The 13089-nt window shown below is 37.5% G+C and overlaps 1 protein-coding gene across 3 annotated transcripts in view; it reads right to left on the bottom strand.

Moving 5' to 3' along the window:
* The window catches only part of ccdc62 (coiled-coil domain containing 62), a 52483-nt gene that overhangs the window by 22928 nt on the left and 16466 nt on the right, over positions 1-13089 (bottom strand). For all 3 annotated transcript variants that reach the window (XM_043715775.2, XM_088000059.1, XM_088000058.1), the window contains 8 exons: positions 12848-12888; positions 10462-10620; positions 7422-7614; positions 5804-5970; positions 5604-5705; positions 4267-4438; positions 766-867; positions 81-169 (listed from right to left, as the gene is read on the bottom strand). In XM_043715775.2, coding sequence (XP_043571710.1) covers positions 81-169; positions 766-867; positions 4267-4438; positions 5604-5705; positions 5804-5970; positions 7422-7614; positions 10462-10620; positions 12848-12888 — 1025 coding nt within the window. The remainder of the gene's footprint in view (positions 1-80; positions 170-765; positions 868-4266; positions 4439-5603; positions 5706-5803; positions 5971-7421; positions 7615-10461; positions 10621-12847; positions 12889-13089) is intronic.

Raw genomic sequence — 13089 nt, 5'->3', positions numbered from 1 at the left:
ACAACTTTGAACTGTGATTGCTTCAAAACAACGTTTGTCTTCAACGTTTGATTGCATTAATGAATTTCAAAATGTCTGACCTGTCGAAGACCATGCAATTCAGTGTCCGCTCGCTCCTGTTTTGACCTTGCCAGCTCCAGTATCTGATCTTTCCTCTTCTCCCTTTCAACTGAAATGGAATCACAAAACAAGACAGTGAATTTTTACTTGCACCCTAATCTGCCACTGCAGTATTCTCATAACTGGAAAGAAAAAAAAAACAAAAATCAAAATGACATCAAAACGGGGCAGCACGGTGGCACAGTGGTTAGCACTGCTGCCTCACAGCACCAGAGACCAGTGTTCAATTCCAGCCTAAGGCAACTGTCTGTGTGGAGTTTGCACATTCTCCCAGTGTCTGCCTGGGTTTCCTCCCACAGTCCAAAGATGTGCAGATTAGGTGAATTGGCTATGCTAAAATTGCCCGTAGTTAGGTGAAGGGGTAAATGTAGGGGAATGGTCTGGGTGGGTTGCTCTTCAGAGGGTTGGTGTGGATTTGTTGGGCCGAAGGGCCTGTTTCCACACTCTAAGTAATCTAATCTAATCTAATCCTGTGCATCTGATTATTTCAGAAGGTACGTTTCCACATACTGGTTTTTATAAAGTTCAAGATGTCTTTACAGTCAAGCCCACCACAGCTGTAATCGGACAAATTAGTAGCAATCAGAGTTTGAGTTTAAGTATATGACATCCATCCCCAGTACTACTTCAGAGTTCTTCACTTACCTGCTAAAGTGAGCTCATTTCCTAGATATTGCCTCTCTTGTTTAAGGCGAATAATTTCTTCTCTTTGTTCATTATTTTCCACAGTCTTTTCATCTAACTCATCTAAATAAAAATAAAAGGGAAAATCTCAGTTCATGAGGTTTATTCCCACTGCTGACAACTAGAAAACGTAATTTTTCTTTATGCCCAAAGATAACTTTTTCTCAATAGGTTCTAAGTGACAACAATGATGTAACATGATTCAACTTTTAATATAATGAAATTCTCAATGCTGCGCAAGTTCTGGTATAAATACTTTTCAAACATGTTCAACTCAGAAATCGCCAGAATTGAATTTAGGGCAGTTTTAAGAATAGCTGATTTCCAATTTTTCCCATTTTGTTCCTCTTCTCTTGACATTACCACCTCGAAAACATTATTCCTGTCAGTGAACAGGTTAAGTTACATTTGGCTAGAGGGCCTCATGACTAAGTGCAAAATCACAGTCAAATAAGCACATCAGATGCAGGAACTCTGCTTGATTGGAATCATCTGAAATTCTATGATCCAATGTTTAAATGGTACATTTATCCAAGCAACTCAGGCAGCAGTACATTGGAACAACATTGTCTCCAAAATCATATTTTATACGGTTGAACATTTAAATCCTACAACCATCATAAGAAAAGTAATAGCAAATATTCCAAATACACTTGTATGCTTATATCACCATCCATGGTTCTGCAATACTGTCCTGTTGCAAGGAATCTTGTGTTGCAAAAAAATTTCTGCATTGTTAATATGTTTCAGAATGATGTTTAAAATTGTTAAATACAAGAGAAGTGGACATCTGATAGACAGGCAAGTAATAATTAGTTTGTAAATGTAGTTCAAGTGAGTCTAGATGCTTATTTCATAGAAATGTTAGATGACAATAAAGCAATTCTGTTTTTTGCAATTTTAATTTGAAGTAATGAATTAGGGTTGCAATATCAAAGAGTATCCTAACTTCATAAAACACCAAATGAATTGCAGATGCTGGAAATCAGAAACGGAAGCAAAAAACAAAAACTCAGCAGGTCTGGCAGCATCCGTAGAGAGAAATCAGAGTTAATGTTTCAGCTCTCGTGACTCTTCTTCAGAACACAAAACTATTTCTCTATTTGTTTTTTTATCCTAATTTTACATTTCATCAAGTCCAGAGACTAATACTCCCTTCCTTTTCTAGCTTTTGCACCTCTCTCATCAACAAGACTTAAGCTTCTCTTTCTTCCCCCCATAACAGGGTCAGTTGATTAGCTCAGTCAGCTGGACGCTTGGTTTGGAATGCAGAATAATGGCAGACGGGGTTTGATTCCCACACTGGCTGAGGTTACCATGAAGGACTCTTCTTCCCAACCTCTTCCATCACCTGAGGCACAGTGATGCTGAGGTTAATCCACCTCCAAAGAGGAAATCATAGAGATGTACAGCATGGAAATAGACCCTTCGGTCCAACTTGTCTGGTCCACTAGCACTGTAGTAATTTTATCTTTACTTGCCACCCACATTGATCAGGGGTGCATATGTTTGTTTCTCCCCACCTGGTGGACTAACTCCACTACAATTAGCTATTCTGTTGATAATTGATAGTTGGCAGCAAATTCCAGAGATTTGAACACACCAGTGTTCAGATCAGATATGCCACCAATTGGTGAACATGAAAGAAATCATTATACCCTTTCAAAGAAGGGACTTTTCCTCTGCTGTGGGTCCAGGCCAATACCTTCAAACCAAAGGCAGATTACCTCTGTCTAAAATCCTGCTGGGCACAACAATCACAAATAAGACATTTAAAATTTTTCAAACTTGGCAAAAAGAAAATTTCCAAAAAGTACAGATAATCCAAAATACATTTAGATTCCACTAATACTTAGAGAAACCCATTTTGGAAAAGGGAAAACTAAACTGGTCCAGTCATTTAAACTCACTAGTGACTTTTTTTAAACTAACCTATTTTTCTAATCAACCTGTTCAAAGACATTATTATGCACCTCTGGAAGCAAGTGGGACTTGAACCCAGGCCACCCTTGTCCAGAGGTAGGAATGCTATCCCTGCACCACAAGAGGGTTCCCTAGTAATTAACTCTTGAGAATACTGAAAGTAGTAATTGAGAATAACTTAAATGGGCTTAAACATTACTACTTTAATCTGGGTACTATTTTAGCTGAATCAGAGTGTTCCCATTTCGAATCACACATAGTACAGTTGTCAGTGATACTTCAGGACAGGAAAAAATTATGTAGCACTCCTATAGTGTTGACATTGTCAAACTTATCATATCCCATTTGTGCATTAAAACAAGGTTGCATTTAATTGCCAAGTGTCACAAAGCTAGTCCCTTTTTATCCTAAAAGCTATCCTTGGTTCAAGGACACTCTCTCCTTGATTTTTTTCAGAGGAGTAATAAACCAATCAGTCTGGTTTGATACAGAGACTAAAAAGATTTTGAGAGGCCTTTTATTTACATGTAAACAGATGAGACTTCAGGCCAAAGTGATCATTGCTTTAGAAGTGATCTGTATAATGAAAGAGTATAGTCAGCTCTCTAGCTGAGCAGTTTACTTCAGTCTTGAACTGGTGAGGAGTGCAACAGTGAGCTCTGTGGAAACTCTTTCTCCCCTTCAACTTCAACCTATAAGCATGTGTTTTTTTTGTACTGGGTTTTAAAGGGAGTTTGCTTATTGGGACTGTTGTGTACATTTGAAACAGCATAATTAAGTCTAGTTTGATTAAACTGAATTGTGTTTCATTGTGTAATTTTATGAATAAATGTTTTGTCTGTTTTAAAATCTAGGAGTCAACCTAGCTAACTTACGCCGGGTAATTTTCACTGTACACTTACCAAAACAAATTGCAAAGTTATGGTCTGGGCTGCCTGCTTAAGAATGTTTTGAAATGTTATGGACTAGGCCAGACCAAAGTCCCAAATAACTGTTATATTTGCTGTCAAAAGAACAGCAATTACACTTTCTTGGCTGTGAAATACCTTCAAAGGATTGCGATAAGATTGAAGTTAATGTATACAGAAAATGCAACTTCTTCTTTGACTCCAAAAATGTTGAAAGAACATTTGTCTATTTTATTGGGTAGATTTTTCGGTACAAAGAGCACATGAACCCCATAATTTTCTAACCACTTGTTTCAAAGAGCAGACAAATCTTTTAAATAGTTATTGGTGCGCTCACCTCTTCTCCTGATTCAATTGTACCCACTACAGCAATTTTCCCATGAATAAAAAACAAAACAAAGTTGGCCTAATATATCACAGCACTGTCATACATCTTTATTACATACTGGGTCATGACTGAGCAAAGATGTACACTGCTGGATAAGTAATCACTTGGTATCATTACAACATTGAAAGTGGATTGTAATTACATGTATCATTTAAGTAAATGTAAAAAGCAAATTGCAATTGTTCACAACAAAGAAACTTAAAAAAAACTCAATATTTTAAAAACAAGTAACCCACAACTGACCTTTGAGCTTGCAAATTTCATGTCTTAGTTTCTTTGAATGTTGTTTGCAATCATGCACTTCTTTTCTGGTATTCGTTTCATTTACCCTGGCTTCTCGTAATGCACCCTCTAAGGTTTTAAACCTAGCTGTAAGATCCATGATGTGATTGGTGGCGTCAACCATATCCTTGTCCTAGACAGAAGGTAAAAACCCATAGTTATTGTGGTGTTAGATATCAAAACTAAAATTGGATTCATACAGACTTCTCTATCCTCTTATATAGAGGGTGCAATTAAGATATAACAAATACACCAGAGCCAGAGTCACAAACCACTAGTGAATGGAAAACAACATCATGTATTTATATTGCTTTTACAAAGAAAATACCAAGGTATTGAATAATACTGAAAAGAGAGATTATTGCTGAATAGTCTCTACAGTTAAATGTGTGCCCCTTCCAGAAAGCATGAGTGCATTTAAAACTCCACTTACAAGTAATTGAGCTTGTAAAGTGTCCCATTTACACTTTCTAGGACTGATAGACATTCACATGCAGGGAGCTACTCACTGCAAGCAAAAGGAATACATTAAAACAAAAACAGAAATTGCTGGAGAAACTCAACATGTCTGGCAGCATCTGTGGAGAGAAAGCAAAGCTAATGCTTTGAGTCCAAAGATCTTCCTTCAGAATTGGAAACATGTAAAGGTCATAGTATGATAAGGTGGTATTCATGTTGATGACAGTGTGGGGTGGAAAAGGAGTGAGTGACCAGGTGAAAACAGAGTCCAGAGAGGGAGGAAAAAACAGGGGAGGCAAGGAAGAATCAAGGAAGAAGAGAAGTTTTACTGAAAGCAACCCATTCCATGACAGGGTTGTGAGGGTAAGGAATGTACAAGGACGGTGGTGGTCAAGCTCTTAAATTGTTAAACTCAATGTTGAGTCCCGAGGCTATAAAGGATGTCTAAGCGGAAAAGAAGCTTGGACAATCAACGTTGACTTGCCAACCAATTATCATCCTTTTCTTTCTATAGTAGAAATTGCTGTGAGCATTTTAAATTTGGCATACTACCGCTTATCCTATGTGCAAAACAAAACATTTCAGCTGAGTGTTTCTCTTCTCAGCAACATTCAAGTGCTGGAGCACCAAGTGACCATGGTGCATTGTAAAATGAGACTGGTAGCAAGAGGTGGTGATTGTTATATTCACTCATTACTTAAAAAGTTTATTATTTAACATGGGATTATGTCACACAGAGAAAACACATGCATTATAACAGATAGAAACGTTAAGATCAAAGAATATTTGCTAAGAATTTACTAAGCATTTGCTCATGTTCTGGACCATAATTTTAATACCTTTAATTCCAGCATTGTAGTGAGCTCCTGTTCACGTGCCTCTAACTGTCCCACCTGGGCAGAAAGCTCTAAATTGGAGGAATTGAGGGTTTTGTTCCTGTCCTGCATGAGGTAAACAGAATACAACAATACAGTTAAAAAGGTCATCGATGAAACAGAAATGTTAATCTAATCTACAATTTTATTACTGGCAATCTTACCTCCAATTCTTCACAGGTATTAGCAGTTTCTGCTGCTTTTTCAGATATTTCCTTCAGCCGTTGCTGGGTACTGGTCAGTGTTTTCAGACAATCAGCTTGCTGAGATTCCAAAATCTTTTGTTGCGCACCTAAGGATCTAATGGTCTCATTCCTGTTTCGCAGTTCATCTATTAAAACACAATGTTACCAACAATTTATCACGTAGTAGGATTTTTTTTTTTCAAAACTTGATGATCCATTTATCTGTTCTCCTTTGCATATTTCTAAACTGTAGAGAATGGTTCCTACTGAACCATCAAAAATGTTGTTCATCCAGATGTATTTTGGAAAGAACAATTTATACAATTGCAGTACATATCCTCACTCCATTTTCTCTTAAAAGCAGCAAACTCTGCTGGGTTGGATATAAATGATGTTGCTACATCTCATCTGAAAAATGGCTTACCCATTTATGATTAATTAATCAAAATACATGAGACTAAAGGAAATTTTATGGAAAGTTTATGGCCTCTGAAAGGTTTAGTTATGGGATTATTTCTCTTCTTTTCATGCTTGAAAGCACAAACTAATGCTGGACTAAAAGGTCACATCATTAATATCCCTTTATACGTCAGTGAGTTTTATTTGTCACACAGATCTAAAATCTAGTACTGAACAAGCTGAAATTTCCTTCAAATAAAATGTAAATAAATTACTTCTTCATCTCCAGAAACTCTGTTTTCAAACCACCAACTCCATACCTCTTTCTTACATGGAGGCAGGACTAAATCATTCATAACTATGGTTTGTGACTGACCCTGACTGAACTTCCAATTGCAAACCTACTCTGTCATTAAGACTCCACATCTCTGAGTGTATTTGCGATACATAGCCTGTCATATTCCACATTTACAAACTTAAACTCATCTAAAATTATGGTATCTGTATCCTATCATGCACCAAGTACTTTTACACATCACCTCTATGGTCACTGAGCTATACTGGTTTCGAGTCCAACATGTGAGCTTATAATTATTGTCCTTATTTTAAAATTCCTCCTTGAATTTGTTCCTCTACTGGTTTCGAGTCCAACATGTGAGCTTATAATTATTGCCCTTATTTTAAAACTCCTCCTTGAATTTGTTCCTCTTATTGTAACCTCCTCCATTCCTACAATGATTGAAATCTCTGCACTCCTCTATTTATGACCTCTTGCACTTCCTCAATCTTAATTGGTCTACCATTGGTTGCTATGCATTCAGCTTCCTATGATCCAAATCTTGCAACTTCCTACTTGTGTCCTCATGAGTAGCAATTTTGTTTGAAACTGCTGAGTGATGTAGAATGTTTTACTAAATTTCAAGCACTGTATAATCAGATGTTGTTGCTATGCAATGAATCCAGCTACTGTCAATGAAATAAAAATGTGACTTACAACATTTCCACTGCAAAATGATGATTCCAGTAAAAGTAAATGATATTTTATCCAGAAGAGAGAACAGTCACATAGCACAAACCAAGGAAGTATTTCTTTCGAAGAACTTCTTAGTTTCTCACTTAGTTGAGAAACTACTGGAACTTAGTTTTAATGTTTTAGCCACCTGGACATGTTATAATTTTTTTTTAAAACAATACTAACGTTCCAGTTTAGCACATCTCTCTTCCAGGCTAAGTATCCTCAGACGATCCTCCTCCCATGCCGCAAGTTGCTTTCGGTGCGCTGCCACCATTTCATTTAACTCTTTGTCCCGATCTTTCAGTTCTGCAACAAGCAGCTGTAATTCATTGCGCTGTTTCTGAATAGTAGCATTTTCCAGATCTGTATTTGCATTCTGGGTCAAAAAGGTAACGATATGAGAAATTTTGTCCTAGGTTTGTTTGATTATCTTACTTCATTAAAAAAAGGACAACAATGATTTTGATAAGCAGTTTAGTCATAAATAATATTGGCAGCAGTTTGGATAATGACTGTTACCAAAAGGGCAGCCCCAGATACCAATCCAGGAAAAATGTATGATATCTGAATCTGTTATGCTTACAACATGATTACTCTGATAGATATAAAATATTATATATGGTTACATAGCTTTAGAGAGTAAACATAACTGAATTTGCAAAATTGGTAATAATTTTCAATTAGCTTCTAAATGTAATTCAGTTCTCCTTCCCATAATTTCTGAAAAATTATACTTGAAATTATTCAATTAGTAAGCTAGAAGTAAAGATTGGAAAGTGTTCATGATATTTCAAAAATTGCCTTCTCACACAGGTCTTCATTCTCCCTGGATAAAGATAAGTGGAGCAGATAGATATTTTTCATTTAACACTTCCATTTTTGATTCTGTTGACATAGGAAAAGGGATGGATTATTCAGTCCCATAAATTTATCCTATCATTAGTTTACATCATGACTAAGTATACCTCAATTCCATATGTCTTCAATCCATATCCTTCACACACATACCTCATTAAAATGCACCAATTACAACCCAGAAAATTTCAAGTTTCACAATGCAACTACATTTTTGTAACAAACTGTGACCTGATTTCATTGCGAAATACTGGTCTGTTTTATCATTTCCACAAGAATAAGGGTACCTGTCCATTATCAGTAAAGGGTATCCCACCTTCTTTATCCTGAAAAGCAGCTCCAGTATTTAGTCAAATTCCCAAGTTCCTACCATACACTAAACACAAACATTATAATATTAGACTTCGGGCTAAGATTAATTTTACTTTCTTTCCGATGGATTAGTATTAGCATAGCTCAAACAAAAAAAAAACAAAATTTTGAAGGTCAATTTTACGTACTTTAAGGGAAAAATCTTAATGATTCAATCTCATTTGTATTGCACATATGCATCCAGTATTAAATCACACTTTTCTAATGAAGATAAGATGTAAGATTCAACAACAGCACCTCATCTTTCTTCTTGGGATACTACAGCCCTCTGTTCCCTTAACTTTAGTATTTTGACAGTAATGGATGTTTGCACTTTGGGAATATCTGGCAGATAGTGTATCGGGGTCGGGGGGGGGGGGCTGCAGGGGAGTGGACAGAAAATAATTAACAATGATGATCATGAAATCTGAGAAGAGTCCATCAGGTTTATTCACTACTGTTCTTTAGAGAAGGAAAATGTCATCCTTATCTGGCCTGACCTATAAGTGACTCCAGGCAGCAATGGGAACATGGAATCCTACAGTGTGAAAACAGGCCATTTGACCCAACAAGTTCACACTGATCCTCCGAAGAGTAACCCTCCCAGAATCATTCACCTAACCTACTACTCTACATTTACCCCTGACGAATGCACCTAACCTACACATCCCTGAACACTACGGGCAACTTAGCATGGCCAATTCACTTAACACCTATGGATTGCGGGAGGAAACCAGAGCACCTGGAGGAAACCCACACAGAGACGGGGAAAATGTGCAAACTCCACACAGACAGTCGCCCAAGGCAGGAAACCAACCCGGGTCTCTGGTGCTGTGAGGCAGCAGTGCCAACCACTGAGCCACCGTGGTTGACTTTTAACAGTGCCTGCCAATTAGGGAAGGGCAATAAATGCCAACCAGCAATGTCCACATCCCAATGAAGAAACAAAATGGGGAGTCAGGCCAGTATTTGGTTTGAAAAAGGTTTCTCATCATATTCACCACATTTTCCTGGTATTTTTGTTTAATTTCTGCTACAACTCCAACTTTGCATCTTTGCTATTCTTTCTCATGTATTTGGTTGATCAAAGATATGTACCCAAAATGTTAAATTATGCATTATCACATACTGGGTACTGTAGCTTATTTCAGGCAGTTTTGGAGTTTGATCATAATGTGCTGCATATACTGGAATTCCTTTTCAATTTAATGTTAATTTAGAACTAACCTACACATCCCTGAACACTATGAGCAATTTAGCATGGCCAATTCACCTAACCTGCTCATCTTTGGATTGTGGGAGGAAACCAGAGGACCCGGAGGAAACCCACAAAGAAACAGAGAGAATGTGCAAAATCCACAAAGACAGTGATAAGTATGGGGTCACAGTATATTGATGTCCAACTCGTCTGTTGAAAAGCAAACAGATACATATTTTACAGAATAAAATCCCAATTGAGCAACACCATAGCGGGAAACCACAAAGAGGAAAGGAGAAAAGACCTGGCAATAGAAGCTGCTTGCCAAGGATAAGGTAAGGTCAGCTTACTCTCAAGCCAGCTTACATCTGACAACAAAATTATTTAACAATTATTTACTATCCATTCTGATTTCCAATAGAACCAAACTGTCAATTTATATCACCCAGTTACATTAGGAATTATTAAGATCAAGACCTAGAGATGGGTGAAGGGAGTTTACCATTTCAGTATTTAAGTCCATTTACATTCACTAAATTTATCTGGCGTCCAGGGAAGCAGGAGATCAGAGCTGTAGCCTCCAATTCTGGGGTATTTAGTCCAGTGGGATATTCGCATCAATCGGAAGAAGAGTGGCAACACCCAAATCCCACCTTGCCAATTCTCCTAGATAGGGAGTTAAAAAATCATACTTTGACTTGCTAACAATTTAGCAGATGATCTGTTGGATTAAAAAGTGGAACGATTGGGTTTCCTCATCTGCCACCTGGAACAAAAGAGAAAAAGAGGCTAGCTTAGCCCAAACCCCAAATTACTTACATTTTTCGCAGAAGCATTCAATATAGGAGCTGGCTGAATAGCCTTTGTTGGACAAGTTTTATATCTTCCTGCATTTGTTGCAGCAAAATCTTGCATCTTCCCAAAGTTCATCTTTGAATCTCCTATAGATTTTGAACTGCTAACATTCTCCAGTGACGGCTGAGAAGATCATCAAAAATCAAATGTTACTTTTATAAAATTAACAATTAGCGCTGAAATTTCCTTTCATTTAAAATTTAAAGAATTAGAATTATGTACAAATGGTCAATGGTAAAATTAATAGGCAGTGAGCTCTCCGGACTGGAAATTTATTTACAACAGAGATAGTGTTATCTACTGGATTTGTAGTGTTGATGTAAATGGAGATTTAAAAAGGCAGACAAAAAAATGCCAGGAGTTCAATATATATCTAAACTCTGGACACAACCAACTTCTAATCTCAGCAATGCTGCTGCTTAGAGGTACAAATACAAATCCCTAAGCAGGCAACAAAGAAAGTCATGGGATGTAGATGCCCAATCATTCTCAACAGTCTGGCCTTGTTTCCACAAATGTTTCCAAGGGCCAAATGGCCTACTCCTGTCCCTGTTTTTAATGTTCCCAAAGGCAAGTCTGAAGCCAGCCAGCAAGTGTAACTGGGAATTTGGCAACAGGAAATCAGAGCTAAGAATATCATGGGGTTGTCCCTCACAGTTAGAGGATCACAGTTTTAAAAATGATGGGTTGAATGGAGTTCCACCATAATGGAAGTGTCAAACAAAAATGTGGATGTGAAGGTCAGCAGGGAAACCATGTAGGTTCAATGAAAAAAATGGGTAGGAGGATTCATTTTAATCTAGGGAAGGCTGGGCTGAGGAAATGGAACTATTCCTGTTCTTACCAATTTCATATTTCAACACTCACATTAGCATTTTTAGCTAATTATTACCTTTTACCATGCTCTGGCTGTGAAGTTGCATGCAGTGCTTTACTGGCCAAATATACTGAAATTGTTTCAGGGCACTACCGACATCAGGAGGCCACGATTTCTGCATTCAAAGCACAGCTGTCTACAAGGTCGATGATGATAAAATGTCAGGAATGAAGGGTTGCCATGGATCATTGAGTTGACATGGTCAAGCCTTGACCCTTCCCCCTCACCTGTAAGCTGAGAGATTGGTGGGGGGGGGGGGGGGGGGGGGGGGGGAGGGAGGGTGTTGGTGATGTTGGTGGGTGTTTTAGAATCAAGGCACTGGAGAGGGAAAAATGCAGTTTAAGAAACCTTCATGAGCCAGCTGTTGCAAAGATGCTTGGTGTAGATCAGTTGGCTTTTCAATCTTACGAGTTGTTAAATCGTCAAAAAGGAAATATGCAGCACTTAAGTTTCAACAATTAAATGGTATGCTAATCACACTTTTCATGTTTCTATTAATTTTCTTCTTTACTAATGTAAATGAGAATAACATTTCAAACTAAATGATAAGAGAGAGCTGATTGGTGGAGGCATTGTCTAGGAGAATGTACAAATTGCAACTAGTGATGTTTGCCACTAATAGGATGTTGCTGCAAAAACAAAAAGAAGTCTAGCCTATCACAAAAACAAGTAATAAGCTATATAATTTTCAGTGCTCATGTTAGCTGGGCATACTTCCTGAAGACTGCAAATGTTAAAACAAAGGAAGTGTCTCTCTTCAGTTATTCACAGTAGGCAAGGTACTGACTTTACCCAACCAGCTCGTAACTGCAAAATTCTAAACGTAATGTCCAACATTACGCACGATTCTGCAATTGGCCTATATTTTTTAAATAATCCTTTTTTTAAAAAATCCATTTGTTCATGGGATGTGAGCATCACTGTCTAAGTCAGCATTTACTGCCTATTCTTAATCATCCAGAGGTGATCATGTTGCTTCATCTTGAGCCACACAAGGTAAAGATGACAAATTTCCTTCCCTAAGAGGACATACATGAAGCAGATTAGTTTTTACCACAATTGACAGTGCATGGTCAGCAGTAAATAAACTTTATATCCCAGATTTTTACAGATTTCAAATTTCATTATCTATTATGGGATTCAAATCGATGTCTGGAGAAGCTTAGCTTGGTTTTCTAGACTACTAGTCCAGTGACATAATCACTATACCACTTCCCTCATGTGAATGCTAAGAATTACACTGACAATCAATTTGAGCTCATTCTGTAGACATTTCGCATTCTAAAGACTATATAACTACAAAAGATCTTATTTACTACAGAAAGTAAGAATATGTACGGATCTTGCACCTGTTTCAACTTAAAAGAGCCATCAGCTATTCTCTGATTCACTCCTCCAGACAATGCCTTCACCAATATAAGTGAAGCAAAACTTGACCGTCAATCATCATCTAACTGGAGTGTTCATCCTTACCTTAGGTTTTGGTGGGCTTTGCCACTGTTCAAGGTGAATTTCTAAAAGAGAGTAAAATCACAATTCATTAACATCTGAAGGAATCAGTTTTTGGTAAAACTACTGTGAAAGTGTCAACTTCAGAATTGAAAGAAGCAGCAATAACTCTAGAAATAAACTCTTAAGGGACAAGGACATATCATTATACAGGAATTGAAAGCAATTAGCCATGCTTGGGAGGAGAAGTCATAGACATGTACAGC

This window comes from Chiloscyllium plagiosum, unplaced genomic scaffold, assembly GCF_037043375.1.
Source record: "Chiloscyllium plagiosum isolate Xiang-an unplaced genomic scaffold, Cpla_swu_hap1 HiC_scaffold_24, whole genome shotgun sequence".
NCBI classification, from domain to species: Eukaryota; Metazoa; Chordata; class Chondrichthyes; order Orectolobiformes; family Hemiscylliidae; genus Chiloscyllium; species Chiloscyllium plagiosum.
Note: the sequence above shows the minus strand (reverse complement) of the source record. Positions and strands in the feature narration are given on the sequence as shown.